A 26,459-nucleotide genomic window follows, 5' to 3' on the forward strand; every position below is an offset into this window, starting at 1 on the left:
ATTGAGCAGGAGGAGCAGGAAAAAGTGCAGTGATGGCTTGTCGCCTCCTAAAGATCTTCCGTCCTCAAAGCAAGGTAAATCACCTGTCGATGAACTAACCCAATCCATTGTGCATCAGGTCAAAAAATATAAGGAAAATAGCAAGAATACTCTGCATTCATATTTCTACAGACAGTAATAATGAGTAATTAGAATACCTATCAATGAATAAGCTATTAAGAATACAGCAAGATTACGATCCAATGCAGACTCATTAAAGAGAACAAGATTAATTAATGCCGAGAAGCACTGCTTGGATTCGTTGGTTAGATTCCCTACAACTTCTTTGCCCACCCTTAAGCAATGCTTGTGTTGCTTCTTCTTCTTCTTCTTTCTTCGTCTTCTGCTTCTCCTTCTTCTATTGCTATTCCATTTCCTGCTTCTACTTCTATTTTCTTTTCTTTTCTCCGATTCTGGTTTCGGCTGGTCCTTTGTCGCTGCTGGGATGTCTTTCTTTTGACTTCGGATCCATAACCGCTCGGATTCAGACTCCGGGAAGACACAGAACCAGGGCCAGAAGCCATCGCACCGCCAACACGAGCTGACTGGCCCCGATCTCGATGGAATATCATCCTTGGGGGTTTGGCCGCCGTGAACTTGTGTTTGCGGCTGAAGGATTCGGACTGACTATCCTAAATCTATCGGAATTAGATCGAGATTGAGAAAAGTCCCCTTCCATCGAGACCCGAGGGATGTTCTAGCGCAAAATACTGTAGTCATGGCTAAGCGACGCTGACGGGCGGCGGGATGGGGGAATGAGTTGATGACAGCAACAGGCTAACGAGAAGGAAAAGGGGGCATAGCCGTCAAGGAGGCTGGCTTCCCGCTGAGGGGCCCAAGCGAGAAAGATGAATGCATCATCATCTGGTGGAGAGACATTGAGATGTGCTGGGGAAAGCTAAAAGGATGGATGGGAATCCGGTGACATGGAAGAGGGTCGATCCATGGGTTCAGGCAGGACCCAAGGGACAGCAGCATCGCACTGCATGTCCCCCCCCCCCTTTTCACCATTAACATCGAACAAAGAAAGAAGATATGTAAGTAGGTAGTATCCCTGTCATGCAATTTGGACCAACCGTAATCGGGACCCCGTCCCGATCTATCGTTGGATATTATAGTCATGGATAGATGGATGATGCATGGATGGATGTATCAACCCACGCAAGGAACCCTGTCGAAGGCTTCTGTACTCCGTATTCCGTGCTCAGGTACGGGAGTACAGTCAGTCACTACTTTGGATGTGTGTTTCACATGGCGGTTCACCGCTTGGTTGCTCATCCGCCCGTGCTAATTTGTCGTCTGCATCATTCCAACAGGGCTACCAACCACGGTATCCATGGATGGCAAGTCAAAGCCAGTCACCCTCCATACATTCCATCGTAGAGTTAACTATGCGTGGCCACATCTCGTGGCCGCCACGTTTGTGCCCCCTTCTCCTTCCTCCTCCACTCCTTCCTACCGGTAGATTCTCCCGATCGGGTCGGAGTGACCGTCTGCCGCTTGGGGGCAGAATCGCTTTATGGATAAGGTATACTGTATCTCGTGAGGGCATCCGGCGTACGCCGTCACTGGGAGGCAGGCAAGAACACCCCCAAACATTGCTACATCCATGGACTGGACACTGGGTTGATGCTCACGCTAGCTGCATTCATCATCCCTGATGGGCTCGGTCGGTTGTTTCAGGTTTCGGTGGGCAGGAGAGGCTGAAGAGCGATCCCTGTCAGAGTTAAAGTGATGGTTTGATTGATTGACTGACCGACTGTTCACGGAGTAACTATCCATGTATCTGTCAGCATCCGATGCTAGTAAGTTAGTTACCTAAGTTGCCAATATATCATCTATCCTCAACGTGGTCGGTCCATGACCCAAATCATCCAATATCAGCCAAGAAGGGATACACGCGCCCTATACGAAGTCTCTCACCTTCTCGTCATAACTACCTTACCAAAAAGAGTCCAAGGACCAATGTCATCACCCCGCCAAGAGCTTCAAAGCAGAAGCCGGCACCCAAGAAAACAAGATCATCTTTTTAGGTGAGCGGGTCCGACTCCCCAAGCTCCTCTTAGCGCAAAGACGGAGTGGATTCTCGTCTCGTCAACGGCGCTGATCGGCCGGGTCTAGCCAGCTTCTGGGTTAGTCTTGGGAGCGGTGACCCCCGACAGTGGAAACCTTAGCCCTCCCCTGGATGACTGTGCCCATGTCGCCAGCCGTCTATATTGTACATACCCACCGGCACTGTGTAGACATTTCCGGTGGACAGCCGCAGGAGGGATACATGCATGGCATGCGAGGTTATTTGCCATGGCTGCACATGCAAGAGGTCGGTCGAGTTTGCACAAAAAGATAGTAGCTATTAAAAAGGACGGAAGAAAAAAGAGATGACAAGAGTGGGATTCGAACCCACGCCACTTGCGTGACTGCAATGCTCCTCAGATTGAGATCTGAAGAAGGAAGATTCCTTGAGTGCAGCGCCTTAGACCGCTCGGCCATCTTGCCTGTGATGGATTGTTTCCCAATATTCTGGTTATATATTCCTAACACAAAACACTTTTAGTAAGACAGTCTGCCGTATGGTCTCTCACTCGGGCGAGTCTTTGGTCTGTGCCCTATTCCTTGATAATAATATGAACATACTGTGATACCGTTACTCCTGGTATGTTATATGAGGAGTGACAGAAAGTGATGGTCTGTGTAGTATCATGGAAACCAAGTTGCCGCCCCCCAGTTCGCTTAGACTGGGGCTACCGGATGTACATTTGTTGAACATTTGTTGTGCATTTGACCTGCATCGTTCTGCTGCTTAGACCTGCTTGGACTGGAGCTTGCGTTGTTGCCTGTGCGGAGTCGTGCTATGTGCACCATGTTACTTAGTGAGAGGACCGTGGTCAATGCGTATCTGTGATGTACATTGCCAATGTGGTTGGTAAAAGCCATGCGTGATGCAATATATACGATACCTGATATGGACGCAGATTAACGGTGCCGGCGTACGCTTGCGAATGGCGATAACAGAACCTGTGCACTCTGAGTGAGTTTCAAGTCAGTAAACATGCTGCAGTTTAATCGGAGCTCACTATAAGCCATTGTAATCACCATGGATTGGAGGGCTGTTTTTACAGTTCTATGTGACAACAATTGCAAGCTTGCCACAACAACAACAGGCAAGATGGCCGAGCGGTCTAAGGCGCTGCACTCAAGGAATCTTCCTTCTTCAGATCTCAATCTGAGGAGCATTGCAGTCACGCAAGTGGCGTGGGTTCGAATCCCACTCTTGTCATCTCTTTTTTCTTCCACCCTTTATCTTCGGCTCTGCCGTTGATCCTAGGTCTATTTTTACATGGTTGTCCGTTACGCTGTAGCTTCTTCTCATTGCCGCTTCTCATACTTCGTCCGTCCATGCAGCGCCCGAGAGCAACTCCAAATCGCATGGCAGCGTGGCAATTCCAACCAGCATATCTGCCGACGCGAGCAGTCCATCATTACCCGCCCAGGCAATACCCCCGGCCAAATTCTCCCTGATCGACACCATCCAACTCACAGACCACCATCACAGTACTCTCCTGGTCTCCTATCAGGAGAGGGAGCCACGCACCTGACCACGCCCTGAGCCACAAGAGCCACAATCCACGCCGAACCGCATCGCTTACGGCAGCTTCGCGGGCGACAACAGATTGACTTCAACGAATACGGCTCTTTGTCCGACCCCGATATCCTTGGCAGACCTCGCATGGCGTCCCCATTCGTTCGCGTACAGTCCTCTGTACATCACTAGTATATCTCGACGTGCTAGGCAGCCGTCTAGACCAGTTATGCGGTAATTGGATACTCCTGTGGTAGACATAGACGATATCACTTCGAGGGGTAGGTTGTGCCTGTGGTGGAGCCGAGCCGGGAATCTACTTCAATGAAAGACAATTGGCCCAGGTGAGTGCTGAGCTGGCAGGCCTACCTGTACGGTTGGTATACTAGTTAAGATCTCATTGATTACATTGGGGTCTGCAGTCCGCGACTCGGTGGCTGTTGCCCCCTGTGCCTTGTTTCTTGGGATGTTTCGCTCGCCTGGGGCTGCGGATGAGGAGGATAGTGCTGTATATGAAGTAGGGCTATCACAGGTAGCATGGCAGTGAGTACCAGGTACTAGGAAGTACTCGTCAAGGACAAGATATATAAATAGCAATTTGGTATTGTGCACATAAAACATAGTATGCTCCGTAGGTAAATCGAATCTTTGCAATGAAGCCACAGAGGATGATCACCACTATGTAAGTTACTACTACTGACAAATTACCATATATTTATTTTGGAATATTTTGGAATATAGCACCACGCCTTCTCCCCATCACCGATCAGTATACCGTACAGAGTGCATACAGCTCGTGATTTCACCCCTAGAATGGAGTTTGGAATAGTTATGATCATCTCCACAATGAACAGCACACTCCGCCATACGCCATACTACGTCCGGAGTTACATCCAAGAAACCCCAAATCCCGATCCCCACAATCCCACACCACCCATACAGCCGAACAAGAGCGAGGAGGGCCTCAAATCAATGAACCTCTACCGTACCGTCAGCTCGCCACCACCAACCATATCGTACCAGATTCCGACTGCATCGTCCAAAGCCCTGCCCTCCTATCTTTCCATCCGATCGATCACATCCCGATCCCACCAACCAACCATCGTCGATAACTCCCCTCACGACCCGTGCATACTTACCTCTAATTCGCGGCTCGCCACACCGGCGGAAACACTCAATCAATCCTGCAATCCGGAGTACACAGACAGTTATACCTACCCCAGCGGGACTGCGGTACTGGATACTGGGTACTGGGTACTGGGTACTGGGTACTGGGTACTGGGTACTGGGTACTGGGTACTGGGTACTGGGTACTGGGTACTGGGTACTGGGTACTGGGCAAGGGTATACTGCAGTGAGCAGTAAGCACGATGCCTGCAGAATAATTTGTGTTTGTATCTCTAGTTCACCCCACCTTCCCCCCACTAACTTGACCCACTTTATTTTTTATTCCCTTGCCTTGCTGTAAGTTACCCTTGCTTGCCCTATAGAGTACGGAGTACTATCTAGGGGGGGGAGTCTTAATGAGTTACTTGGAGTTGTTTCACCGTGATGGTTTGATTAGTATATTCTATACCTAGTCACTGCCAAGTTACTAATATCAAGATCATTACTCTCACCACCTGCTTCAGATGAGGTTATACAGGCCTATGAAGGAAATAGAATGGGAAGTATCAATCATCCACAAAATATACAAAGAACAGAATCCGTGATACGGTAAGAATCACTCCTGGGGATCGTACACTACCGAAATCACCGGGGGTGAACCGGAGTAACTTACTCACTACTCGTAAGAATTAGGATAGATAGAGTCAGGATGTGGCGAACGGTACCCCCCGCAATACCCAGGGGTTCAAGAAACGTACAAGGATCGCACCCTTCGCTCATCAATGTGCAATAATCTCCCGTGGTCTACGGAGTCAACAGTAGCCCTCGGTTGAGAAAGCAATCGTAATCGTGACCACAACCCCTAGTGACGAAAGACCAGGATGATCATCACGGAACTCCTAAATCCGAGGGGTGGAGAAGAATAATGCATTGCGAGAGGTGTATGTGCCGGATAAGTTACGCCTTGCAAATAGACAATCAGATGTGATGGGTCTACGGGGAACCCGGGATGGATCAACCAACTTAGGTCGTGCGCCGAGAGAATCCTCAGCTGCGCCGATTGTTGCTCTCTCGCCCTCGTAACAAGCTTCCGCTTGCCCCGTATTCCAAGTCGGTCTATTATATCTACTGTACTCCGTAGGCCCACCTGTCGGGACTCTTGTCAAACCTGAAACGTGGGCTGAGTACGCCGACCTGCCGACATAAGCATAAACCGCACCCCAGAGGGTCTGACAGGAATGCAGAGGCAAAGATACGATTAATTCGCTCCACCGAGATCACGATGCCCAGTTGAAGTTCGTAAACGCATTTCTAAATCATCAGACCCGTGTCTATATCTACACATGTAGCACTAACATGTCCTGTACCGTGTCCGTCCTAACCCGAATCCCAACTCCTGCAATGCATTGGCTTCCGTCTTCCGTTCGAGGAACCCCGTGTCCGTGTCGCACCACATGCGTTTCAGATCATCTGATCGCATCTACCACCGTCTGCCATATACCGAATCCTCTGTCCGAGGGGCGCGCTGGCCCTGTGGACGGTTGCGCTCGCGCTCGCGCGACTGCGACTGCGACTCGCTGACACGGCTGCCGCTGCTCTTGCTCACGTACGGCGAACCAGCCTCAGCTCCCGACGCCAACAACTTGGTGGTCTGCGTCAGGTCGATATTGCTGTCTCCGTTATATCGAGCTTCGGCGTCCTTGCCGAACAGCGCCATCATATCCTTCATCGTGAGCTTGGCGGCCGCAGTCTTGCCCTCAATGGTCACGTTGGCGAGCTCCCGCTTGCGTTCTTGGAGGTCAAGAATACGTTCTTCCACAGTGCCCTTGATGATCATCTTGTAGATCTTAACGTCCCGGGTCTGGTTCAGGCGGTGGACGCGGTCAATCGCCTGCTCTTCGACAAACTAAAATGGCATGGTTAGCACAGGTCCGGACACTGACCTGACGAATGTCAACTTACAGGATTCCAGAATGGCTCCAGGATAACCACTCGGCTCGCAGCGGTCAGGTTCAGCCCCAATGCACCGGCTCGCAGACTGCACAGAAGAACCCTCGTGCCACTGTTGTTCCGGAGCTTGTTGAGGCTCGCTTCACGATGATCATTACGCATGCCGCCATCATACCGGGCGAATCCGATTCCCGCGCGTTTTAGGAATGGCTCAATCTTGTCCAACATAGAGGTGAACACAGAGAAGACGATAAACTTGTGGTCCGCGGACTCGCGTCGGAGAATCTTCATCAGATGGCGGACCTTGGTAGACGGGAGAACGGCATTGGAGTCATCCCCAGTATTCAGGTAGATGTCTTCATCATCCTCACTGTCGACAGTAACAAGGCCATGGGTCTCCTTCCGTATACTTGTAGGCTTTCGACTCGGAGATTCGGGTCCATCCTGATCAGAGTCAGAATCAGCTGAATCGTCAGAATCATCTGAGTGGAGCCATTCGCCCCCCCCCTCAGCGTCCTCGTCGTCAGTGCCCCCAGCCTTCCCCAGATTGGATTGCTTTCGCTGATGCTCTGGGACAATCCACTCGCCATCCTCTTCATCTTCATCATCGCTGTCGACTACCACCCTTCTGTTTCTGCGGAAACGAGCTGCTTGCGCCTCAGAGCGACGCTCCGAAGGCGACTGCGTCAGATCAATGACCGCATTGGGTCCACTCCGCCTCTTCTTGTCGGTCGTCATGATGTTCGTGTCAAGCGTAGTTTGGCACTCCTTGCACCTGCTTCTACCACCAGACGCCTCATCCGGGCTGAGATCCATCTGGCAGATATCACACTTCCTGGACACCACACTCAGTGCACCAAACAGATCTGCCATACTGTCCAGATCATCTTGCCTGCCGGACGATTGCTGACTCCCAGTAGCCCCAGTTTGCAGAAGAACGTCCTTATCCTTAGCAAGGTCACTCTTGACAAGATCGGGGTGATTGCATGACTGTCGAAGACGCAACAGCAGGACCAACGCGCCGGCATAGTCAACTTTCTCGCCGCCCATCATTTTCTCGAGACTGTCGTCCGTGCGCTGTTCCAGGCGTTTATAAAAATCCAGCTCACCGGACATAAATTCTGCTTCTACCTTGACGACCTCTCGCTTGACAATCTGGAAGCCGTTGGACTTCTTCTTCTTCTCACCTCCCTTGCCCTCTTCACCCGGTTGAAGGTTGGCGTTCTGCTTCAGGACATCCTTAGTACGTCTCTTCATGAAGATCTTGAGATAAACCTGCAAACGCTCAATGGCAAGGCCGCCGCGACCGTTGGATATGGGTTTGGTGATTTGTTCTCTCCAATTGGCCAGATCGTTGAAGGGTTTGATCCGAAGGAACTTGATCAGACTTTGAAGCTCATCAAGATTATTCTGCAAGGGCGTTCCTGACAGGCACCACCGATATTCCGCGTCGAGAGCACAGGCGGACTGGGTTGCCTTGGCATTTCGATTCTTGATCGTGTGCGCTTCGTCCAAAACAATTCGATACCAGTATACAGAAAAGATACCTGTTTTCTTCTTGTTTTTGTCGAGTGCACCATGCTCAGAGGTTAGGGTTCCATAAGTGGTGATCACGACATCGTAATTCTCCAGGTTGTCGGTCGCCTTCGCGCGTGCATTGCCGTGGTATACGAGCACGCGGAGTCGGTGTGATGGTTCGACTTTGTCCAGGATTTCGGCTTCCCATTGCTTGATAAGTGCTAGGGGCGCAACGACCAGGGTGGTTTTGCTAAGGCCGGGAGGGAGTTTCCGGGTATCTTCCTCTTCGTCCTCGTCGCTGTCCTCTTCATCATCCTGGGACTTGGAACGTCGAAGTCCACTTGTAGGTTTCCGGTTAGAAAGGATCAGGGCGATCGTTTGAACGGTCTTTCCAAGACCCATATCGTCGGCCAAGATGCCGCCCTTGGGGAGGACACCCTTCGTCTTGTTGCGGCCAGTTTCTTTGTCGCACATCCAGTTGACACCTTCACGCTGGTGAGGAAGTAGTTTGACCTTCAAGCCTTCCACGGTACCATCATCTTCATCCTCCTCCTCTTCATCCTCTTCCTCGTCTTCCGACTCAGCTTCAGCTTCACTGTCACTTTCATCCTCTTTCTCCTCCGCCAAATGCTTGGTAGTGGCCTTGGGTGAATTCGAAGATGTCTCACCCTCATCCTCACTATCATCCGAAACTCTCGTCTCCTTCACAGTCACACTTTCCAGCTGCGCAGCAAGATCATCTATGTCGGCGATGTCTTGCTTCTTGTCCTTGGCCTTTTCCTCCATCTTCTTCAGATCTTGCTTCTTGTCTTCCTTCTTCGCTTCCTTCTTGTCTTTTTTTCTATCCTTCTTCTTATCCTTCTTCTTTTTCTTCAACTTGTCCTTCTGCTTCTCATCGTCGTCGTCTTCAAACGCCCCCTCAAGCAGCGCCTTGATATTCTCATTCGCTTTCGCCGTGTCAACGAATCCGTTCACATCCATAGACCCGAATCCGTTATTCCTCCCCCGCGCACTTGGAGTAAATCCACCCTCCCCGGTCAAGTCGATAAAATTCTGCAGATTCCGTGAGCCATTCGCCATCTTGATGGCCGAGGGCTTGGAGGCGAAGAACGTCTTCGGCGCGCGGGGCGTGTTGAATGTGAAATTCTCCGGACGGCGAATTTCGACGACATCATTGCTGACGGGACGAGAGAAACGGTTGTTATTGTAGGCCGATGGACGAACAGGCTGGAAAGGATCGTAAGTCTCCGCCCGATGAGGAGTAGCGAATGCTCCAGCAGGGCCGGGGGTCTTCGGTCCTCGCTGATGCGGTAAGGGCTGCTGCTGAGGTCGTGACTGCTGCTGGGGTCTGTGATGCTCAGGACGAGCTTGGTTGGGCTTGGGGATGTTGAAAGGGTTGCCTCTGTTGCTGCTGTTGTTGTTATTTGTGATTGGGGCGTTCGTGTTGTGAGGTTTTGGGTTATGGTGAGCGTGGCTCTGATGATGCACTGGGCGAAGAGGAGTTGCTTTCCCAAACTCTGGATGGACACGACGAGGCTGTTGCTGGTGCTGCTGCTGTGCGTCGTTTGTCGGCCGACGAGGGGTCATGGGATCGAGTGGAGCGTCACTTTCGCGAGCCATGGCGACGAAATTATTGTTTAAAGTCAAGTACAAATGAATGAGGTCCTGTGTTAGTAGCTGCTGCCAATTGCAGTGTTATGCTTCGACGCTATGCATCTAGCTCTCTTGCGAGTAATTTATGACTTGTTGTCTTGTTTGTCGTGGTCAAACGGAAGTTCTATCGGGTTCCTGTGCGCAGGCAGCCAAGTGGTTAGCATGGTATGCCTATAGTGGCGACTGGCACTTCGAATATTGCAACATATGAAAGAGAGGAACCTGAAGTGAAAGCGAGTTTTGAATTGAACTTACCTCAATTTATGATGGAGCAAAGGGACTAAGAAAGAATTCACAGCTGGAGAAGAGATGGAGGGGCAGTGACGAGGCCACAGGAAGATCCCGCTAGCCACATTTTATCGATAGCGCTACTTATCATTTGTTTGGTTTGGCGCCCTTTCTTTGCCCCGGCAACCGCTCGGTACAACACAACATTAGCCTCGACGCAGGGACTTTGACAGTTGGAAATCTGGGGTTCTCAAGCAAGTTTGAGCTTAGATTTCATACGTTGACGTCTCATTGGACTAACTGATCAAATCATGAATATCCACTTTATGTCACGATAGTTAGTTAACTAGTTAATTACTTGTCTCCACAGGAACTTGCGGTGACTCTGCAAGCACCCTGCGCTTCTTCATTTCGTATCGTCATATATAGTCACGTTAGAAAGCTAGACACACCACTCTTCTGAGAGGCCCCCCTCCCCCCCCCCGAGCCTTCTCATACTTTGCCAATCACAGGCTCTAATATCTGAGGCACGATAACTCCGGCATCACCCTGGAACAGCCAATCCTTTGAAGTCAACCCAGAGGACCCAACATCATTGCGATCCATATTAATGACTGCCACTCTCGCACCCCGTTCGCGCGCTTTATCGACATACCCGGCCGCAGGATAGACCTGCGCGCTCGTCCCGATGACCAAGATGAGATCAACCTTGTCCGCGCTCAGCCACTTGTCGATATAGTCCAGCGTCCGTAGCGGTAGGCTCTCCCCAAACCACACCACGCCAGGCCGTAGAAGCCCCTCCTTGCACTCCGGACAGTGCGGCAGTACATCGGGACTCAGCGTGGGAAGAGGGACCCGTTCATCGGAGATGTCCAGCTCTGCGCCCTCTTCCGCGGTGTTCAGCGCGTCCGCCAGGGCCCGGGACGCCTGCTCCCCTGTTTTATCCTCCGCGAATGGGCCGAGGTCTGCCACGCTCTTAGGAATTGCAAGTGCAGGCACGATCGGGTCTGAGAAATCATCTTCACGAGAGTAGCTGCAGTAGAATGACGTGCATTTGACGGTAAACAGGGAGCCATGAAGGAGATGAAGCTGGTGAGGGGGGTGGCCTGCGCGCTGTGAAAGACCTGCGTGATAGTTGACGACAACGGGTCAGTACGCGAACGTCGGTCTCTGTTTTCTTTTTGCTCCGCAGCGCAGACCAAACTCACCGTCAACATTCTGCGTCAGCGTGATGAACTTGGGATTCTTCTTGGCGAGCTTGGCCAGAGCATAGTGTGCACGATTGGGTTGGGCTTGGAGGGCCATGTGCCTTCGATAGCTGTAGAACTGCCAAACCAGGTCTGGGTTGGCATTGAATGCTTCAGGAGTTGCCAGTTCTGTGGCATCATGCGATCGCCAGATTCCGCCGGCACCTCGAAATGTGGGCAGTCCAGAGGAGGCGGAGATGCCAGCTCCTAGTAGTGCAATTATCCTTTTGCACCCTCTGAGGTGGTCGGTAAATGATTTGAGGTCTGCTGCTGGGATGGCGGATGAAGCCATGACGAGAACCTGCAAGCAAGTGCGAATTTGAAAATTCTATATATTTCCCAGCTAGTATTATTCTGGTGCCCGGCTAGCAATAGAGAAGTATTATATCTCGTGGGCAAGTGCCAGGAAGTTTGGAGTTGAGCAGCATATTGACGTTCCAATGAGCGAGGGACGCTAAGCGATGATGACGTGGGGTAATGCGATAAAGAACTTTGTTCCTCAATGCTTCCACCTGAATTGATTCACTACCAGGACGTTCAAAAGTTACTCCTACACTGAGTTCCTTTCAAAATCCAATCTCAGGTTTGGAATACCCTGCTCTTCCAAGATTGTTGCAGTCCTCTGTCAATACTATATGTCTACGGGTAGAGGCACCTGTAACTTTATCGATCCCAATCACTAACTATAACTACCCCGCAATATGTCTTGCGCAGCCCGAAGAGCCTCCCTCATTTAACTCACCACGCTGTGGACAGCCCTGAAATGACATTTCGTTAGACAACATCTACCATAAAAAAGAAAAAGAAAAGAAAAAGAAAAGAAAAGATATAATGCGCCCTTTCAGCCCACGTCAATGCTGCTCCTCCTGTGGCAGCTGAACACCAATGGCCTTCTCCGCATAACCACGATTCTCCGCATTCTTCGCCGCCACAAATGAGCTGATATAGTCCGGCACGCCAGCCACGTGGTTCTGTGTACTGGGTACAGGCTCTCCGAATGACTCCCAGACAGGCACCACGCCCGTCCAGACCCGGTCGGTGACCTCCTCGTTGCCTGTATCCTTTTTCTCGTCGGAAACCCCGCCGTCGCGGATCTTACCACTGCCGCTGACGACCTTGACCTTGAGAATGACGGTGGAGGACATCTCTGCGCGGTCGGGCGGCACGCGCGTGTTGGCCCAGCGGTCCGAGAGCACGGAGTTCGTGATGAGTTCCATGGCGTACAGTTTTTCCGCCTCGTCCGTAACCAGCTGCGCATAGCCCTGGATGATGGCTGAGCGGTAGTTGTAGCTGTGGGAGTTGGGCGTTAGTGACAGGATGAGCCCGTCGACTTTACTTGCTGCCACACAGACGGGGAGCCCCTCCCCTTCGGACTCGCGCGCAAGGTTCATGATCCGCGAGCTGACGTAGCCGTGAAGATAGCAGTCCAGAGGCTCGTCGATGCTGGCGGATGGATAGTCGAAGGAGCCCATTTGCCCGATCATGGGCAGGATTGCTGGAAAGGGCTCGGAGGGCCCGGGACTGAAGGAGACATGGAGGACCTGGGTTGAGTTGATTATGGCATGGATGGCACCGAGATCGTAGGTCGCTATGTAGGTTGCGGTTACTTAGTCCAGCTTTGCAGATAAGAAGAGCTCCATCTCACCTCGATGTTTGTAGCGGTTGACCGTGTTTGATGGTTTCTTGGGATATGTTAGAGTCTTTCCCATTGTTCTTGCAAGATTTTAGTGGTTCGTAATTCAAGTACACTTTTTGATTGATAACATGGAGAGACGAGTGTGTTAGTGCTTGCATCTACTACTTGTACTGGACCGGCAGGATTTATATAGTGGTACTATAGTAGTACTTATAGTACTTAGTAGTAGTTTCCCATGAGTCACTGCATTCTGCGAAAGGACCCGATCACGTTCATTGATCCGCTAGTACGCACAATGATCAGTGTAATGATTGCAATCAACTGAGTACTACGTATCTTATCCTTCCTAGCATTGTGGTACGTCTAGCAGCTCCGAGATATCCATGATGTACTCCACCCGTACTGTCTGTGATTGTGATTGAACCCTTGGCCAATCCAGTTCGCCTTGAAGAGACCATCGGAAACTGGCCATCGTTGATTGGCTGACACCGCCGAGTGCACTGAGCTTTCCGTCCAAGTGGTTAAGTTCCCGTTCGGAGCCTGAACAACAGTGCATCTCGCCCTTCAGGCCTGAGGCAGGAACATCCATAGGTAAACCTTGGGACCCAGAAGTTGGAGATTCCCCATTGCAAGATCCGGGCCATTCGCAAATTCCCCCAGATAAGCGCCAACCCACCACATCCATGGTGCTACGTAATTCAAGAAGCATGTCGACATGCAAATCAGTTCTCCGCCAATGGCCTCGCTATCTCCGCCGCCAAACCCCTCAGTCTGCCGCTGTCCTACCGCAATCTAGCCGTTGGGTGCTTCAGCTATTGCCTTTTGCGCAGCGCCGGACCTATGCTTCCATCTCCGCCGCAGAACTCAAATTCGGTCAGCCGCTACATGAGACTCACCCTCATATCCTGAATCCGGGTGAATGTGAGTGATCTAGTACAGGACATTTCTTAGCATGTATCAGAAGCACTGATCATGGTTTCCGTTGAACAAAGTGACCCCCGGAATCACCGCCCTCGAATACGCCCAGCGCCGCTCGCGCCTCGCCAACAAATTACCCAAGCATGCTGTAGCCGTGCTGGCGGCCTCGGAGGTCACCTATCGCGCAGCGGGGATTTTCCATGAGTACCGACAGGACTCCAACTTCTTCTACCTTACGGGCTTCAACGAACCCAGTGCGCTAGCGATCGTTGGTGAGTTTCCGGCAGAGGAGGAGGAGGAGGGACACACCGCGTTAACGCGCCCTCTGCAGCGAATGATGGATCGGGGAACAATCATCTCTTTCACTTGTATGTGCGCGAGAAGGATGCAAGGGCCGAGCTCTGGGACGGCGCTCGGTCAGGCACCCGCGCTGCCATTGATGTCTTCAACGCGGACGAGGTAGGGATGCTTTTGGTATCATCACTCGAAATGAGAGCTATGCTGATGATACGTTTGACTCTAGTCAGGGGACATCGATCGGATTGGAGACTTGCTACCCAAGATCCTGTCGGATGCTACGGAGATTTATACGGACATTCCCGCCTTGAATCCTGGGCGCTCATCCCTCCATCGTTTCCTGTACGGTCCCACGGCTACCTCCGAGAAGCTGAAGAAGCTGGTTGACTACCGCAAGGTCAAGCCACTCAAGCCGATCCTGAACGAGATGAGAGTCTTCAAGAGCGAGGACGAGGTCGTGCAGATGCGCCGCGTCGGACAGGCCTCGGGCAGGGCTTTTACTGAAGCGATGAGGCAGACATTCACCAAAGAGAAGGACCTGACGGCGTACCTCGAGTATAACTTCAGGCGTAATGGCTGTGACGGCAGTGCGTTTGTTCCGGTAGTTGCCGGCGGCTCTGTAAGTGTAGCTCATCCTAATGCTGGTGCTGGGAGGTCAAGTCTAACATTTTCAGAATGCCCTGAGCATCCACTACACTAGAAATGACGATGTGCTCAGGTGAGTATCGGGAGTCGTGGTTACTAGGTGTTCTCCTGACACAAAACTTCTAGGGATGGAGACATGGTTCTTGTGGACGGAGGCGGCGTAGGTTTTCTCGCCATGAAACGATAGTTCTTATTAATGACACGGGTATAGGAAACGGGCACGTATGTGTCTGATATCACGAGATCCTGGCCTGTCAATGGCAAGTTCACCGGTCCTCAGAAGGATTTGTACAACGCGGTCTTGACCGTACACCGTCACTGTCTCTCCCTCTGCAGGGAAGATGCATCGGTCAGCCTGGATCGCTTGCACACGATCGCCGAGAACGGTCTGCGGGAACAACTGATACAACTTGGGTTCGACGTTTCTGGAGACGTAGGTTCACCCTGCGCCACATACTTGCAGAGTTCGAGGTACTGATTTCAGGCAGGCAATGGGAATCCTCTTCCCTCACCACGTCGGACACTACGTAGGACTCGATGTCCATGACTGCTCCGGATATTCTCGTGGCTATACCCTGCGGGCAGGACAGTGCATCACTATTGAGCCGTGCGTATCCTTGCTCAACCATGATGTACGTATACTAATCTTGTCTAGTGGCTTGTATGTTCCTGAAAGCGACCGTTGGCCGGAAAAATTCCGGGGTATTGGCATTCGCATTGAGGATAGCGTCTGTGTCGGTGACGAGAATCCGATTGTCCTAACCACCGAAGCTGTCAAAGAGGTAAGATATGCTTGTTCATGGTCATTCAATCGTGCTGACACGCTGGGTGCCGTATAGGTTGAGGATATTGAGGCCCTTCGGGATTAGAATTGAAGGAACAGGAGAATAGTATTGATACCCTTCATTATATTGTATACTAGCAAGCACTCGCACTCCCCGTGTTAGTAATGATGATCTCTTTCAGGTGCAGGTAAACATCAAAAACCAAGTTTTTTCGTGGTAGGAGAGACGTCATACACATTTTCGTTGATAGAACGCGTCTTGGTTTGGCTTCAGAGTGAGAGAGAGAGAACAAAAAACCACGATTAAGTAGAAGTAAATGCAGAAAGGCCCTCATGAGTATCTCAGACTGATAATATATTGATCAGCCTGGATAACCCGGGAATTAAGAATGTTCTTGGAGGAGGCAGGGCTCATGCTTCGCGCACGCCTTTTGTTGTCAGGCGCACATCCCGGAGCCAAAACAAACCCGCCCATTCGTTCTCCACCAACCTTCCCTGACACGCTTTGGCCTGGCTCTTCTCTTCGATCATCACTTAACGACGACCACCACCACCACCACCAACCCCAACCCCAACCACCAACCACTCGACTTGCTGCCTCCTACTCCTGCTCGTCTACTATTAGTCCCTCCCCTCCCGTTCGTTCTTCCTTGGGGTGTGAGTTTCTTAGTCGACTCCCCTCTATTTTAGGGACGATTCTAGTCTCTCATTCCGTGTCCATCCACTCCCTTTCCCTATCGTGTTGGATCGTGTGGACAATGGCCCTTTTCTGATCGAGTTCCCTGCTCGTCGAGACGTGTAATTCCATCGCGTGCTCGTCTGGAGTGCCCCTCCTTTGCCACTCCTCGAAAATCGACCGCGACTTGACTTCTCCCGTCCATAATATCGCCATAGTGCTGCCGCTATTGTTACTACCACATGGCAGCAGTATTCATTCCACCCTCTCCCCGAACCTCGCTTAATATGTCGACTCGCCGACCACTCGCAAACGTGCCGAATGCTACCAATTCCCCTCACAGGTCAGGCCTCGTGCCGGCCAAACGTCTCCGGGCGGCGTCAACCCAGCTCGACATCCCTTACGGCCAGCCACCTCCGAAGAAGCAGGTAGTCGATGGCCAGGAGCCCGAGGCTCGTTCGCCCACCCGGCCCCGAACCTCCGCCTTGCAGAACCCGGACTCCAAGCTGTTTACGCGTCGGTCCAACAATGCCCAGCCCAGCGCGTTCGAGAGGAAGCTGGTCGCCGTCCGGGACAAGGAACGTCAGAGTCAACTCAAAGTCACGCGGAACGACAAGCCCTCCGCCGAGACCCTCGATGCCATGCGGCAGTGGCAGAGACATTACCGCAAGGCCTTTCCTCAATTCGTCTTCTACTTCGACAGTATTCCGGAGGATGTCCGGAGTAAGTGCTCGAGACAGGTGCTGGCTCTGGGAGCTGTAAGTTCTGGCCTTGTTCACACTTGATATTGTGCTTTGTATTCGGTAGCATTGGTATCCTCCTCGATCGTACAAGGGTTCCTCGAGGTGTACTCATGCTTGTCTTATGCTTGGTCGTGTATCTTGACTTGCTTGCTGACATCCTATAGCGCGAAGAAAAATTCTTCTCGCGTCAAGTGAGCCACGTCGTGACCTCTCGGCCCATACCCCCTGAAAATGAAACCGCAACCCCGACCGAGCTCAATGCGGAGCTTACAGAGCACGTCAACGCGGATGGAACCTTGCAGACCGTTAACCCCTCTCTACTCGACAAGAGCGCCGAAAGCCACCTCCACATGTCCCTCAAGAACGATGCACGGCGTGAGCAGAGAGGGATGGATGTGCTTCACCGAGCCCGGCAAATGCGGATGAAGATCTGGGCGATTGAGAAACTTCAGCGGATGATTGCGACGATCAATGAAGGGGATATGGGAGGCGCCACAGGTTCGACTCGGACCACCAATGCCGTCAGCGGCCACACAAGAGTCAAGGGCGAAAACGACCTGTCACAAGTTCTGCAAAATGAGCTTATGAACGGTCCATCGGATCGTAACCCTCACTCGGTCCTCAAGGAGCAGATATTGTTCAAAGGTCCCTTCATCTACGTCCATGATATGGATGAAAAGACCAGGCCTGTCATGGTTCGTGAGTACGCCAGGGTTGTCAAGCGGCAGGATGGGACTTGGCCGCAGTTCCGCAGTGCACCGCTAGGCAAGTGTCCTTTCATCGATGAACCGCCTATGAAGAAGGACCTGGATCGACAACGTGCCCGCCAACGCGAGAGGGAGAAGAAGCCCGTGCCGAAACCTGTTCCCGTTCCAGAAATTCGAGACACCCACTTGAATGCACCGGAGATCAGCAGAACTTTTGATGAGGCTGAGGTTGCCACTGCAGAATATAGCCCCGCCGAGACTTTCTGTCAGGAAAGGCAGCCTGAGATGCAAGAAATGCAACCGACTCGACCGCAGTCTCCCAGGAAGAGCTCTGAGAGTTTCTGTCCGCCGCCGCTTCGGCGCACGGGTCCATTCTTCCACGGTCGTGAGCCTGCAGCGTCCGGGGTACAGCCCTCCAACATCACATCAGCCATCCGCTCCCAAATGGTGTCTTCCACCGCTGCTGCACCCGGGGCTAAGGCCGGCCTGAGCAAGGAGGTACATGAATTGAAGCGGAAGGTTCTCGAAAAAGGCAATGGAGTCAGCGCCACCGGCACAGCGCCACTATCGCACCAGACCACGAACTTGAACACAACTTTGAAGATGCGGACCCATGAGAATCGACCAAGTAATCTGAGTCATGCGGAGAAAGCTGCGAATGTACTCGACGAAGAAGCAGCGGCGTTGGAGAGCACTGGGGCACTCAAGCAACTTGCCAGCAATCGAAGAGCCATAACACCGAAGAAAAAAGAACGCCGCAGGGATCCGAAGCCAGGTTATTGCGAAAACTGCAGGGACAAGTTTGATGACTTTGATGAGGTGAGGAAGCTCGCATTGTGTTGGGGAGCCATTTACTGACCTCGACCAGCACATCATGACCCGAAAGCACCGCAAATTCGCCATCACCAAAGCCAACTGGGCCGAACTCGATGCATTGCTCGAGGAGCTGGAGAGACCCTTGAAGAAAAAGTATCTTGTCTAGTGGTTCAAGGCACGAGAATCAGACCCAGAGGTGGTTATATGAGATGTACAATATATCACATATTTCGAATCTGCACATCCATTGCCGTATCGCTCTTCCCGGATGGTCTATCGAGGACCCAGCAGGGAATCATCTACGAAAGGCCTTATCACATTTTCTTCTTTATCGAATGACATACATACGACCCGGTTGCTGTTCGCAGGAGGCCCTTCATCATCGGCTGGTGACGTGCTTAGCGATGTCTATATTCTTTCGCTGTCTTCTTCTTTTTCTTCTCCCTTTGCTCTTATGTTTATTACGATTCACATCCCAGCTAGCAGTTGATGTATGGCTGTTGCCAATGATCTTGGCGCTGTTCTGCGCTGTTCGTTCGCGAATTGATGAGGCAAGAGCGTCTGACGGCCCTGACAGCGTCGGGGTTCCTCTCTTGGAAATTACTCATGTGGCAGCGGAAACAAGGAAACGCAGGGGGGCAGGGAGTGAAGTATTGTGGGCTGCAGGGCGCTGGGATCATGCATGCAATCATGCTCTGCGCTGCCGATGGGGACATCCGAGTCGTGCGTCTGCACGAGCCTTGACTGACAACGTGGGCTATCTCTTCTTTTCTTCTTTGTGTCTCTACTTCTTTGACTTTGATTTCGATTCTCGGGTCCATACTGGATGATGTGTTCAAGGGGTTGCATACAACGGGCTGCATTCGTGGATTGGTGTTGATGCTTTGCATTGCGTTCGGAGGTTGCCTGCGTCCCTTGCGAGTGTTGTTTGCTCTGTTTCTCTTCATCGTGGCTATTGTTAGGTCCTCTGAGGAGTGGACAGGACCTAGGCTTGACTGTGGCTACCTGCCTGGCTTCCCACGGTTTCTATTATAGTAGGTAGGGATAGGCAGCTTTGCAGCTCCTATCCACAGTTAGATAGAAATGCATATGAACAATACGAAGTATATACTGTGTCACTAATTTCCTTCAAAGATGCCTCGGCAGCACCCCTCACCGGCTCGGAACAATCCCCACCTCCGGCGGAGAAGCATCCCCCACCACCGGCAGAATCGGACAAAAGGGAACTATAACTTACCAAGTGTACTAACATACTCCATAGATTCCCAACTACGCCGCATATACCAGCACGCGACCCTGTTCTTGCTATTCTATGTCATGAATAGAACAAGATACGCCGTAGAATCCAGTCTTCTCCACTTCACTTTCCAAGCTACACCGTACATTGTCTCTCTGACCTACTGAGAGGCGGGACACAGCCTCGGGACCTCGGAAGTATAGGTCTTCTACAGGGGCGGATGCTCGGGACTACGCTGCATATACCAGCACAGGGTGGTTTATAAGACAAAAAAAAGCCTTGCCATCAAAACTTCTGGTTAGAGCTTTAAACCTATTCTTTTGAGTTAAGAACTGCATTTCTTGCAACCAGACTTGAGTGTTTCCTGGGGTTAGGTTATTTGGGGTAGTTGTGTTGTCCATCCATTCCCTTGCCAACAATTGCCTGCATACTTACTGTACTCCGTACCTTCTACTCCTTCCGCCGGAAGGCAAAAAAGCTGTCAACGAGAGACCACCTCGACGTCACAACCACTTTCGCCTCACACTCACATTTGACAATCATTGTTCGTTCGAATTGCCATTTGCCGTCTGATCACTTGTCTTGATTGCATGACTGGGGACCTCCCTTCACGGAGCTAAATTGAAGATCTGGTTTGGGTGCTGCGGAGAAGGTTCCGCAGGCTACTTTTTTTTTTTTCTCTTACGTACAGTACCTGCTCGACTATCTCAAACTTCAACTTTTCAATTTCTCGAATCTCCTTCCTTATTAGATACAGACTGAGAAGAAGACCAAAGAAAATAAGAACTGAAACAATGGCATCGACATTAACACGCTCAGCCCACCATATTCTCCGCCACTCCATCCCCTCCCACGGCATCACTCATGCGCGCACAACAACAGCAACAGTAACAGCAACAGCAACAGCAATCCGCCACCTCTCCCTCCTCACCCGCCCTGCTACACTCACACAAATCCACACCCACACTACATCGCCAACCCGCAGGGATAATGGCCCCCACCAAAAACGATATAGCTCGCACTCCCCCCTCAGCGCCACATCCGTCCCGCCCCGCAAGAAAGTCACCCTGCAGACGCTGCGCGCCATGTACAAGCGCGGGGAGCCGATTACCATGCTGACGGCGCATGACTTTCCCTCAGGCCATGTGGCCGAAGCAGCGGGCATGGATATGGTGCTGGTCGGGGATAGTTTGGCGATGGTGGCGCTCGGGATGGAGGATACGAGTGAGATTGTGATGGAGGAGATGCTGTTGCATTGTCGGAGTGTGGCACGGGCGGTGAAGGGGGCTTTTACGGTACATTCTCTCTTTTCGCTTTTCTTTTCTTTTCTTTTACTGGGGACAAGCGGGATGGGTTGGGTGGTTGAGCTAAGCTAATATTCCTCTCCGGGCTCTAGGTCGCTGATTTGCCAATGGGTTCGTATGAGGTTTCGCCGGAACAGGCGGTGCAGTCTGCCATTCGGATCGTCAAGGAAGGGAGAGTTCAAGGGATAAAAATCGAGGGCGGCGAGGAGATGGCGCCCACGATCAAGCGCATCACGCAGGCGGGAATTCCTGTCGTCGGGCATGTCGGCCTCACGCCGCAGCGGCAGCATTCGCTGGGTGGGTTCCGCGTGCAGGGCAAGTCGACGGCGGGCGCACTGCGGTTGCTGAGGGACGCGCAGGCGGTGCAGGAGGCCGGGGCGTTCATGATCGTCGTCGAGGCGGTCCCCGCGGAGATTGCAGCCATCGTGACAAAAAAGCTGCGCGTGCCGACAATAGGCATTGGGGCTGGAAACGGCTGTTCCGGTCAGGTGCTGGTGCAAATCGACATGACAGGCAACTTCCCTCCCGGTCGGTTCCTCCCCAAGTTCGTCAAGAAGTACGCCGATGTCTGGGGCGAGGCTATCAGGGGGATCGAGCAGTATCGCGATGAGGTCAAGAGTCGGGCCTATCCGTCGGAGGAGTACACATATGCCATTCCCAAAGAAGAGCTGGCTGAGTTCGAGAGAATCGTCGAAGAAGGCTCGGATAAATGATTTTTTCTGCGACATCCTCTATCCGTCACATACCCCGGCGAATTTTGATTGCTTGTTGATGCACAGCATTTTGTAAAGATACCTTATGTTCCATAATCATTATTTCATAGGAGCCCTTGTTCATAATTTTGTCTAGATTTCCGCTGTCTCCAATGTTAGCCTATACGTTAGTGTCTGTGGTTGTCTGCGGTTGTTCACCGGATGAACCTGTGGTTAAAGCACCAACAATTGTCCTAGTATTAAATTGTACCCGCACCACGCCCTAACCAAAGGCAGGCGTCATCGAATAAGCAACAATGAGCTGCTCATCTGTCTTGAAACACTGGAGATGAATAGATGAGCATCCAACCGTTTCCTCTGCGGCCGCAGCAGGCGGATACTTACCCGCCATAAACCACCAATGCCTTCATCCAGCCCCGGCGCAAACACGCTATTGACATAGCAAAAGACCGAGTCCGTTTCCTTGCAGTCCAGCCGCTTCCGGAGAAAGTTGACGACTGTCTCGAACTTCTGCGAAGCGCTGACCTTGAACACTCGGGTTTTGAGGATTGGAGCTGACGGAAGAGGTTGGAACCGGACAGTGACTGCGGGGTGGTCAGTTAGATCCTCCAATGCGCCAATGCAATGATTGGAGAATGAGGCATATACAACACTTGCCTTTGCCTGTGTCTACGGCTTCTGCATCGGCCAATGCTTGGTGGGCATCGCGGGGCAGGCTGGTAAGCACCACGGAGGCGGATAGATTCATGGGTAGATCTGCACCATGCTTGTCGTCGGGGATGGGCGTATGTTGCGCAGTGGAGGCAGAAGAGTCGGAGGACTGCGTGCGCTTGGCGGGTCTGAGAGGGATGCTGGTTTGGTCGGGATTGGGGGAATTACGGGCTGAGGGGCCCCGGGAGGAGGAGGTATCCATTTGATATTGCTGCTCCTATGGAATGGAATGGTAGCAGCTGTGGAGGGGTGCAGGGATGGCTCATCGAAGTGAAGTCGGGAGTAGATATAGTGATGATGATGATGATGATGATGATGTTGTGGTTACTGCATGATTGTATGTTGTCTTGTCGGATGAAGCAGATGATCTTCCGGTGGTATACACTTCTATCCATGGATTCGGGACAGGGAAACCCCGTGACTGGCGGGCGGGCCCTCCCACTTGACTTCCTTCCGTCACCTCCCATCTCTCCATCCGCTCCGTCTCGTACTACTTCCCTTCCTTCTCCTCGCCTTCTTCTTCTTCTTCTTCTTCTCCTCCTCTTCTCTTCTCTTCTCTCTCTTTCATACTCTCCTTCTTTCCCAGCTTTCAACCACCTAGCTCTCTTTTTCTTCTACCTCATCTTGGCCTTCTCTGCAATTAGGCTCACTACTGATTTCGCCCTGCCCCTCTTCGTCTGCCCTATCGCTACCCAGATTCGCCCCGCCCATCGCTTCCCCACTTCGACCTTGGGGAAAGCCTTATCTCTCAACCACCCCCCCCATTTCTTGTCGCCTGACTCTTTCAAAGGTGTCTCTGTGAATTATTTCGTGAAATCTCATTTTCCAGTCCTCTACATTCGTCATAAGTCAAGATGAGTAGCCCTAAGCGGAGAATCGAGACCGATGTGAGTATCCGAGGATCCCTGTCAAACCCGTGACGGCAGTGGCGGCAGTGCTAACTCTGGTGTCCTCGAATAGGTCATGAAGTACGCCACATTCCCCGTGCCTCGCAACGTCCCTGAGAGCTAACTGACTGTTTTGTGAACAGGATGTATGCCCCCTGGCCCACGCCATCCCCGCGTACCCATACCGCCGATGGAGATACATAACTCGGAGACATTCCGAGCGGCTTAGATGGAAAGGCCTCATGCTGATAACCGCAGGTTGATGAGTGACTACGAGGTGACTCTAGTCAATGATAATAGTATGTTGCCCTCATGGACCATGTCCTTTTGCCTATGCTGACTGTCGCTCCAGTGTACGTCTTCCCTTCGTCCGGCGAGCGGACCAACCCGAGTACTTACCAATCTTTCTCCAGGCAAGAATTCTACGTGCGCTTCAAGGGGCCTGAGGAGAGTAAGTAGCCACGTCGTACTAGAGTTCACACTTAGAAATCGTATTGACCAAACCCAAGCCCCGTTCGCCGGTGGCCACTGGAAGATCCACGTCGAACTCCCCGATCAGTACCCCTACAAGAGCCCCAGCATCGGTTTCGTCAACCGGATTTTCCACCCCAATATCGATGAACTGTATGTCCTCATGTCCCCGACTCACCGCATGGCCTCCGCAGCTCACTTGTTGTTCCCTGCTTTAGCTCTGGCTCCGTCTGCCTCGACGTCATCAATCAGACCTGGTCCCCCATGTACGACATGATCAACATCTTCGAGGTCTTTCTTCCTCAGCTCCTCCGCTACCCGAACCCGTCCGATCCTCTCAACGGCGAAGCAGCAGCCATGCTCATGCGGGAGCCCAAGACTTACGATGCCAAAGTCAAAGGTGGGAAACACGTCCGTCTCGTCGTTGATCAACCTACATGAAATTAACCACCTCACAATAGAGTATGTCGCCAAATACGCTAGCAAAGAGGCCGTCGACGAAGCCGGCGAAGACACCGAGTCGGAAGACGAGCTCAGCTCCGCCGGAAGCTACGAGTCCGACGGCGAGGAACCGGCCGGTACGATGGATGATGTTTAAGAGAGATGAACTATAGAAACCTCTCCGCTCCGCTCCTCACTTTGTGTGCGCGGAATTATGCCGTGCATCGCATCTAGACTGATTTCAGTCATCTTACCCTTCGCGCATGCCGGTACCTTTTCCGATTTGAACATTATATCCTGTCCTGTACATATACACTGGCATTGTCGTCCTTTCTCTAACCGATTCGTCTTCTCGGTTTTCGGCTTTTTTTCTCGTTCTTGTCCTTCCGAGTGGACTCATCCCCGGTGTTAGGCTGGAAGGCGTCTCATGGCGGCGTTGTTTTGTTTTTGTTTCCATTATTGAAATTCATTCGTACAATCCAAATCTCTCATTGAATTATCCTTGGTGTTTGAGCCAGTCTTGGTCTAATGGTATCAGCAGCATTCCGATTGGTTGCACTGACTTCCATAACGCCTGCTCTCCTTTGCAAGGATGCCGTGTCGAGCGCTCGCATTTTACTGCAAAAGACTTGACGGATAGGTCGACATGCCTGGGAGCCAAATAGTTCTTGCCATGTATACGCCATTTAAACTTTGATTGGTATTCCGTTGTAATTGGCCCCAAGGGACAGCATTACTACTACCTTCTACTCAAGAGCTTACAAAACGTGCCAGACAAGGAAGAGAAAAACTCACGCTTCGACAGCGCCACACAGAGATCGGGACAGACGCATCAAATAAGGCGAAAGAAGAAACCAGAGAATCAAGAAAGAGATTAGAGAAGAAGGGCACAGGCTAAGCCCGGGTATTCTGGGGGGAAGAAGAAAATAAGGCGGTCCGATAAGGTGGGATCGGAGAAGATGGTGTGAACAGAGAAGATGACGAAGTTAGCGAAAGAAAGAACTTGCAGAAGGGGAAGAGAATGAAAAAAAAAAAAATGAAATAAAATAGATTCAACGCCCGTCGCCCAGCGACCCAAGACAACGCATGATGAGTTAAGGCTGAGTTGCAAGGAGTGAAAGGAGCCGGCACAGGTCCTGGAGAGAACAAGATCGAACAGCTTGGAGACCCGGGTTTGTTTTTTGGCGGTTCAATGTAGGGTTTCTCGGGCCCATTGACCAGAATGTCCTTCGCGGTTCGCTTGAGGGTTTAGAGCTGCTGTGGTCTGCCATACAAGCTCGAAGATGGCGGGGGTACTTATTCCCTTAGGGAATCAGGGGGACCCGTTTGCTTATGGAGAGTGTCTGTCGTCTCCAAAAGTTCTAAGTCACTTTCAAGACCCCAAACACATCCCTCGACCCATTCTCATCCGTGCTCGAGCCCGGCCGCGACCGATTCTTGCGCGTGTTGATGACGACCTCCCCCCAATGCTTCGGGACCGTCCCGCCGGGCTTGGGCGAAGCGGCGGATCGGCGCGGCGGGCGCGGGGGCGTCGTGTCCGTTTTCGTGACTTTAACAGGAGGAAGGGCGTCGGACGTCGAGGTGGAGGGAGCGACGGCACTGGGGAGGGTCGCGTGAGGTTGCAGATGGGGCTGTGGTTGAATTGACCAGATGTCAATGACGGAGCTGTGATGGGGTAAAATCTGGTCAGTAACGTGGCGGGGCCGTGCTTGCTTCCAATTTGCTTTTGGGATTGCACAAGGCGATGCACTCAAGGCGATGTGCGGATGCACTTACTCCGAGGTTCTTTGACAGATTGCTTCTAGGGCTTCACGTTCGCGCTTCAGGTAGCCTGGGTCAGGGTGGTTGCCTTGACTGGCATTGTTGAGAGATCCGTAGCCATAGCCGGGTTGGTTATAGATGTCTTCTTCGAGAAGGCGGGAGGACTCGCCCTGTAGCGTTCGCGCGCGGAGGGGATAAGTCAGTGGGGGGAGGGGATTTTCAGGTTATGCGCAGCGGGGAAGGATGGGACATGCGCTGCAGCGTTGCGAGCTTTCGGCGCAAAAGTCCGGGCACGAGGGGATAGAGCTGATTTGGCGAACTGGGAACGTACATCTTGACTTTCTGGAGGACTACGCCCCAGACATGAAGCGCAAATACCCATTTTAGTGG

At 51.9% G+C, this 26,459-nt stretch overlaps 11 protein-coding genes and 2 non-coding genes across 13 annotated transcripts; 6 read left to right on the forward strand and 7 right to left on the reverse strand.

Moving 5' to 3' along the window:
• Window positions 1–373: 373 nt before the first annotated feature.
• BP01DRAFT_358007 (uncharacterized protein) lies at window positions 374–1,087 on the reverse strand. The gene has a single exon (XM_025575331.1). The coding sequence runs from the start codon at window positions 1,048–1,050 to the stop codon at window positions 817–819; it is 234 nt and encodes a 77-aa protein (XP_025430093.1). The 5' UTR covers window positions 1,051–1,087; the 3' UTR covers window positions 374–816.
• A 1,331-nt stretch (window positions 1,088–2,418) lies between these two features.
• Window positions 2,419–2,535, reverse strand: BP01DRAFT_t203. The gene has a single exon. It is a non-coding gene; the product is annotated as a tRNA-Leu (tRNA).
• A 664-nt stretch (window positions 2,536–3,199) lies between these two features.
• BP01DRAFT_t202 lies at window positions 3,200–3,316 on the forward strand. The gene has a single exon. It is a non-coding gene; the product is annotated as a tRNA-Leu (tRNA).
• Window positions 3,317–4,272: 956 nt separating this feature from the next.
• Window positions 4,273–4,984, forward strand: BP01DRAFT_366820 (uncharacterized protein; the record flags this gene model as incomplete). Its single annotated transcript, XM_025576424.1, has 2 exons — window positions 4,273–4,301; window positions 4,474–4,984. The coding sequence occupies 2 exons, from the start codon at window positions 4,273–4,275 to the stop codon at window positions 4,982–4,984; spliced, it is 540 nt and encodes a 179-aa protein (XP_025430094.1).
• Window positions 4,985–5,983: 999 nt separating this feature from the next.
• On the reverse strand, window positions 5,984–10,151 carry BP01DRAFT_343408 (putative SNF2 family helicase/ATPase). Its single transcript, XM_025573514.1, has 3 exons — window positions 10,103–10,151; window positions 6,689–9,982; window positions 5,984–6,632 (listed from the first exon to the last, which is right to left on the reverse strand). Exons 2-3 carry the CDS (start codon window positions 9,812–9,814, stop codon window positions 6,207–6,209), a joined length of 3,552 nt encoding a protein of 1,183 aa, XP_025430095.1. The 5' UTR covers window positions 9,815–9,982; window positions 10,103–10,151; the 3' UTR covers window positions 5,984–6,206.
• Window positions 10,152–10,576: 425 nt separating this feature from the next.
• BP01DRAFT_424417 (SIR2 family NAD-dependent protein deacylase) lies at window positions 10,577–11,702 on the reverse strand (the record flags this gene model as incomplete). Its single annotated transcript, XM_025579696.1, has 2 exons — window positions 11,284–11,702; window positions 10,577–11,199 (listed from the first exon to the last, which is right to left on the reverse strand). Coding segments are annotated over exons 1-2 (954 nt in total), but the record flags the coding sequence as incomplete, so codon positions are not given.
• Window positions 11,703–12,009: 307 nt separating this feature from the next.
• On the reverse strand, window positions 12,010–13,190 carry BP01DRAFT_392912 (pyridoxamine 5'-phosphate oxidase family protein). The gene is made up of 2 exons (XM_025578188.1): window positions 12,968–13,190; window positions 12,010–12,910 (listed from the first exon to the last, which is right to left on the reverse strand). Exons 1-2 carry the CDS (start codon window positions 13,029–13,031, stop codon window positions 12,174–12,176), a joined length of 801 nt encoding a protein of 266 aa, XP_025430097.1. The 5' UTR covers window positions 13,032–13,190; the 3' UTR covers window positions 12,010–12,173.
• Window positions 13,191–13,579: 389 nt separating this feature from the next.
• Window positions 13,580–15,817, forward strand: BP01DRAFT_358010 (aminopeptidase P family protein). Its single transcript, XM_025575332.1, has 10 exons — window positions 13,580–13,879; window positions 13,951–14,148; window positions 14,208–14,335; window positions 14,400–14,792; window positions 14,848–14,891; window positions 14,945–14,978; window positions 15,030–15,251; window positions 15,307–15,425; window positions 15,474–15,600; window positions 15,658–15,817. Exons 1-10 carry the CDS (start codon window positions 13,666–13,668, stop codon window positions 15,685–15,687), a joined length of 1,509 nt encoding a protein of 502 aa, XP_025430098.1. The 5' UTR covers window positions 13,580–13,665; the 3' UTR covers window positions 15,688–15,817.
• Window positions 15,818–16,520: 703 nt separating this feature from the next.
• Window positions 16,521–18,710, forward strand: BP01DRAFT_374969 (protein serine/threonine kinase activating protein nimO; the record flags this gene model as incomplete). Its single annotated transcript, XM_025576869.1, has 3 exons — window positions 16,521–17,036; window positions 17,186–18,547; window positions 18,597–18,710. 3 exons carry the CDS (start codon window positions 16,521–16,523, stop codon window positions 18,708–18,710), a joined length of 1,992 nt encoding a protein of 663 aa, XP_025430099.1.
• A 1,865-nt stretch (window positions 18,711–20,575) lies between these two features.
• On the forward strand, window positions 20,576–21,798 carry BP01DRAFT_383916 (3-methyl-2-oxobutanoate hydroxymethyltransferase ECM31; the record flags this gene model as incomplete). Its single annotated transcript, XM_025577462.1, has 2 exons — window positions 20,576–21,076; window positions 21,178–21,798. The coding sequence occupies 2 exons, from the start codon at window positions 20,576–20,578 to the stop codon at window positions 21,796–21,798; spliced, it is 1,122 nt and encodes a 373-aa protein (XP_025430100.1).
• Window positions 21,799–22,060: 262 nt separating this feature from the next.
• Window positions 22,061–22,711, reverse strand: BP01DRAFT_374972 (ubiquitin-like protein ATG12; the record flags this gene model as incomplete). Its single annotated transcript, XM_025576870.1, has 3 exons — window positions 22,061–22,120; window positions 22,183–22,382; window positions 22,456–22,711. The coding sequence occupies 3 exons, from the start codon at window positions 22,709–22,711 to the stop codon at window positions 22,061–22,063; spliced, it is 516 nt and encodes a 171-aa protein (XP_025430101.1).
• Window positions 22,712–23,658: 947 nt separating this feature from the next.
• Window positions 23,659–24,465, forward strand: BP01DRAFT_299584 (E2 ubiquitin-conjugating protein UBC8; the record flags this gene model as incomplete). The annotated part of the gene is made up of 5 exons (XM_025571957.1): window positions 23,659–23,699; window positions 23,810–23,851; window positions 23,883–24,020; window positions 24,086–24,267; window positions 24,329–24,465. 5 exons carry the CDS (start codon window positions 23,659–23,661, stop codon window positions 24,463–24,465), a joined length of 540 nt encoding a protein of 179 aa, XP_025430102.1.
• A 1,204-nt stretch (window positions 24,466–25,669) lies between these two features.
• On the reverse strand, window positions 25,670–26,451 carry BP01DRAFT_383919 (LAMTOR1/MEH1 family protein; the record flags this gene model as incomplete). The annotated part of the gene is made up of 3 exons (XM_025577463.1): window positions 25,670–25,973; window positions 26,085–26,239; window positions 26,401–26,451. The coding sequence occupies 3 exons, from the start codon at window positions 26,449–26,451 to the stop codon at window positions 25,670–25,672; spliced, it is 510 nt and encodes a 169-aa protein (XP_025430103.1).
• Between the last annotated feature and the right edge of the window lie 8 nt (window positions 26,452–26,459).

This window comes from Aspergillus saccharolyticus (genome assembly GCF_003184585.1).
Source record: "Aspergillus saccharolyticus JOP 1030-1 unplaced genomic scaffold BP01scaffold_22, whole genome shotgun sequence".
NCBI lineage: Eukaryota > Fungi > Ascomycota > Eurotiomycetes > Eurotiales > Aspergillaceae > Aspergillus > Aspergillus saccharolyticus.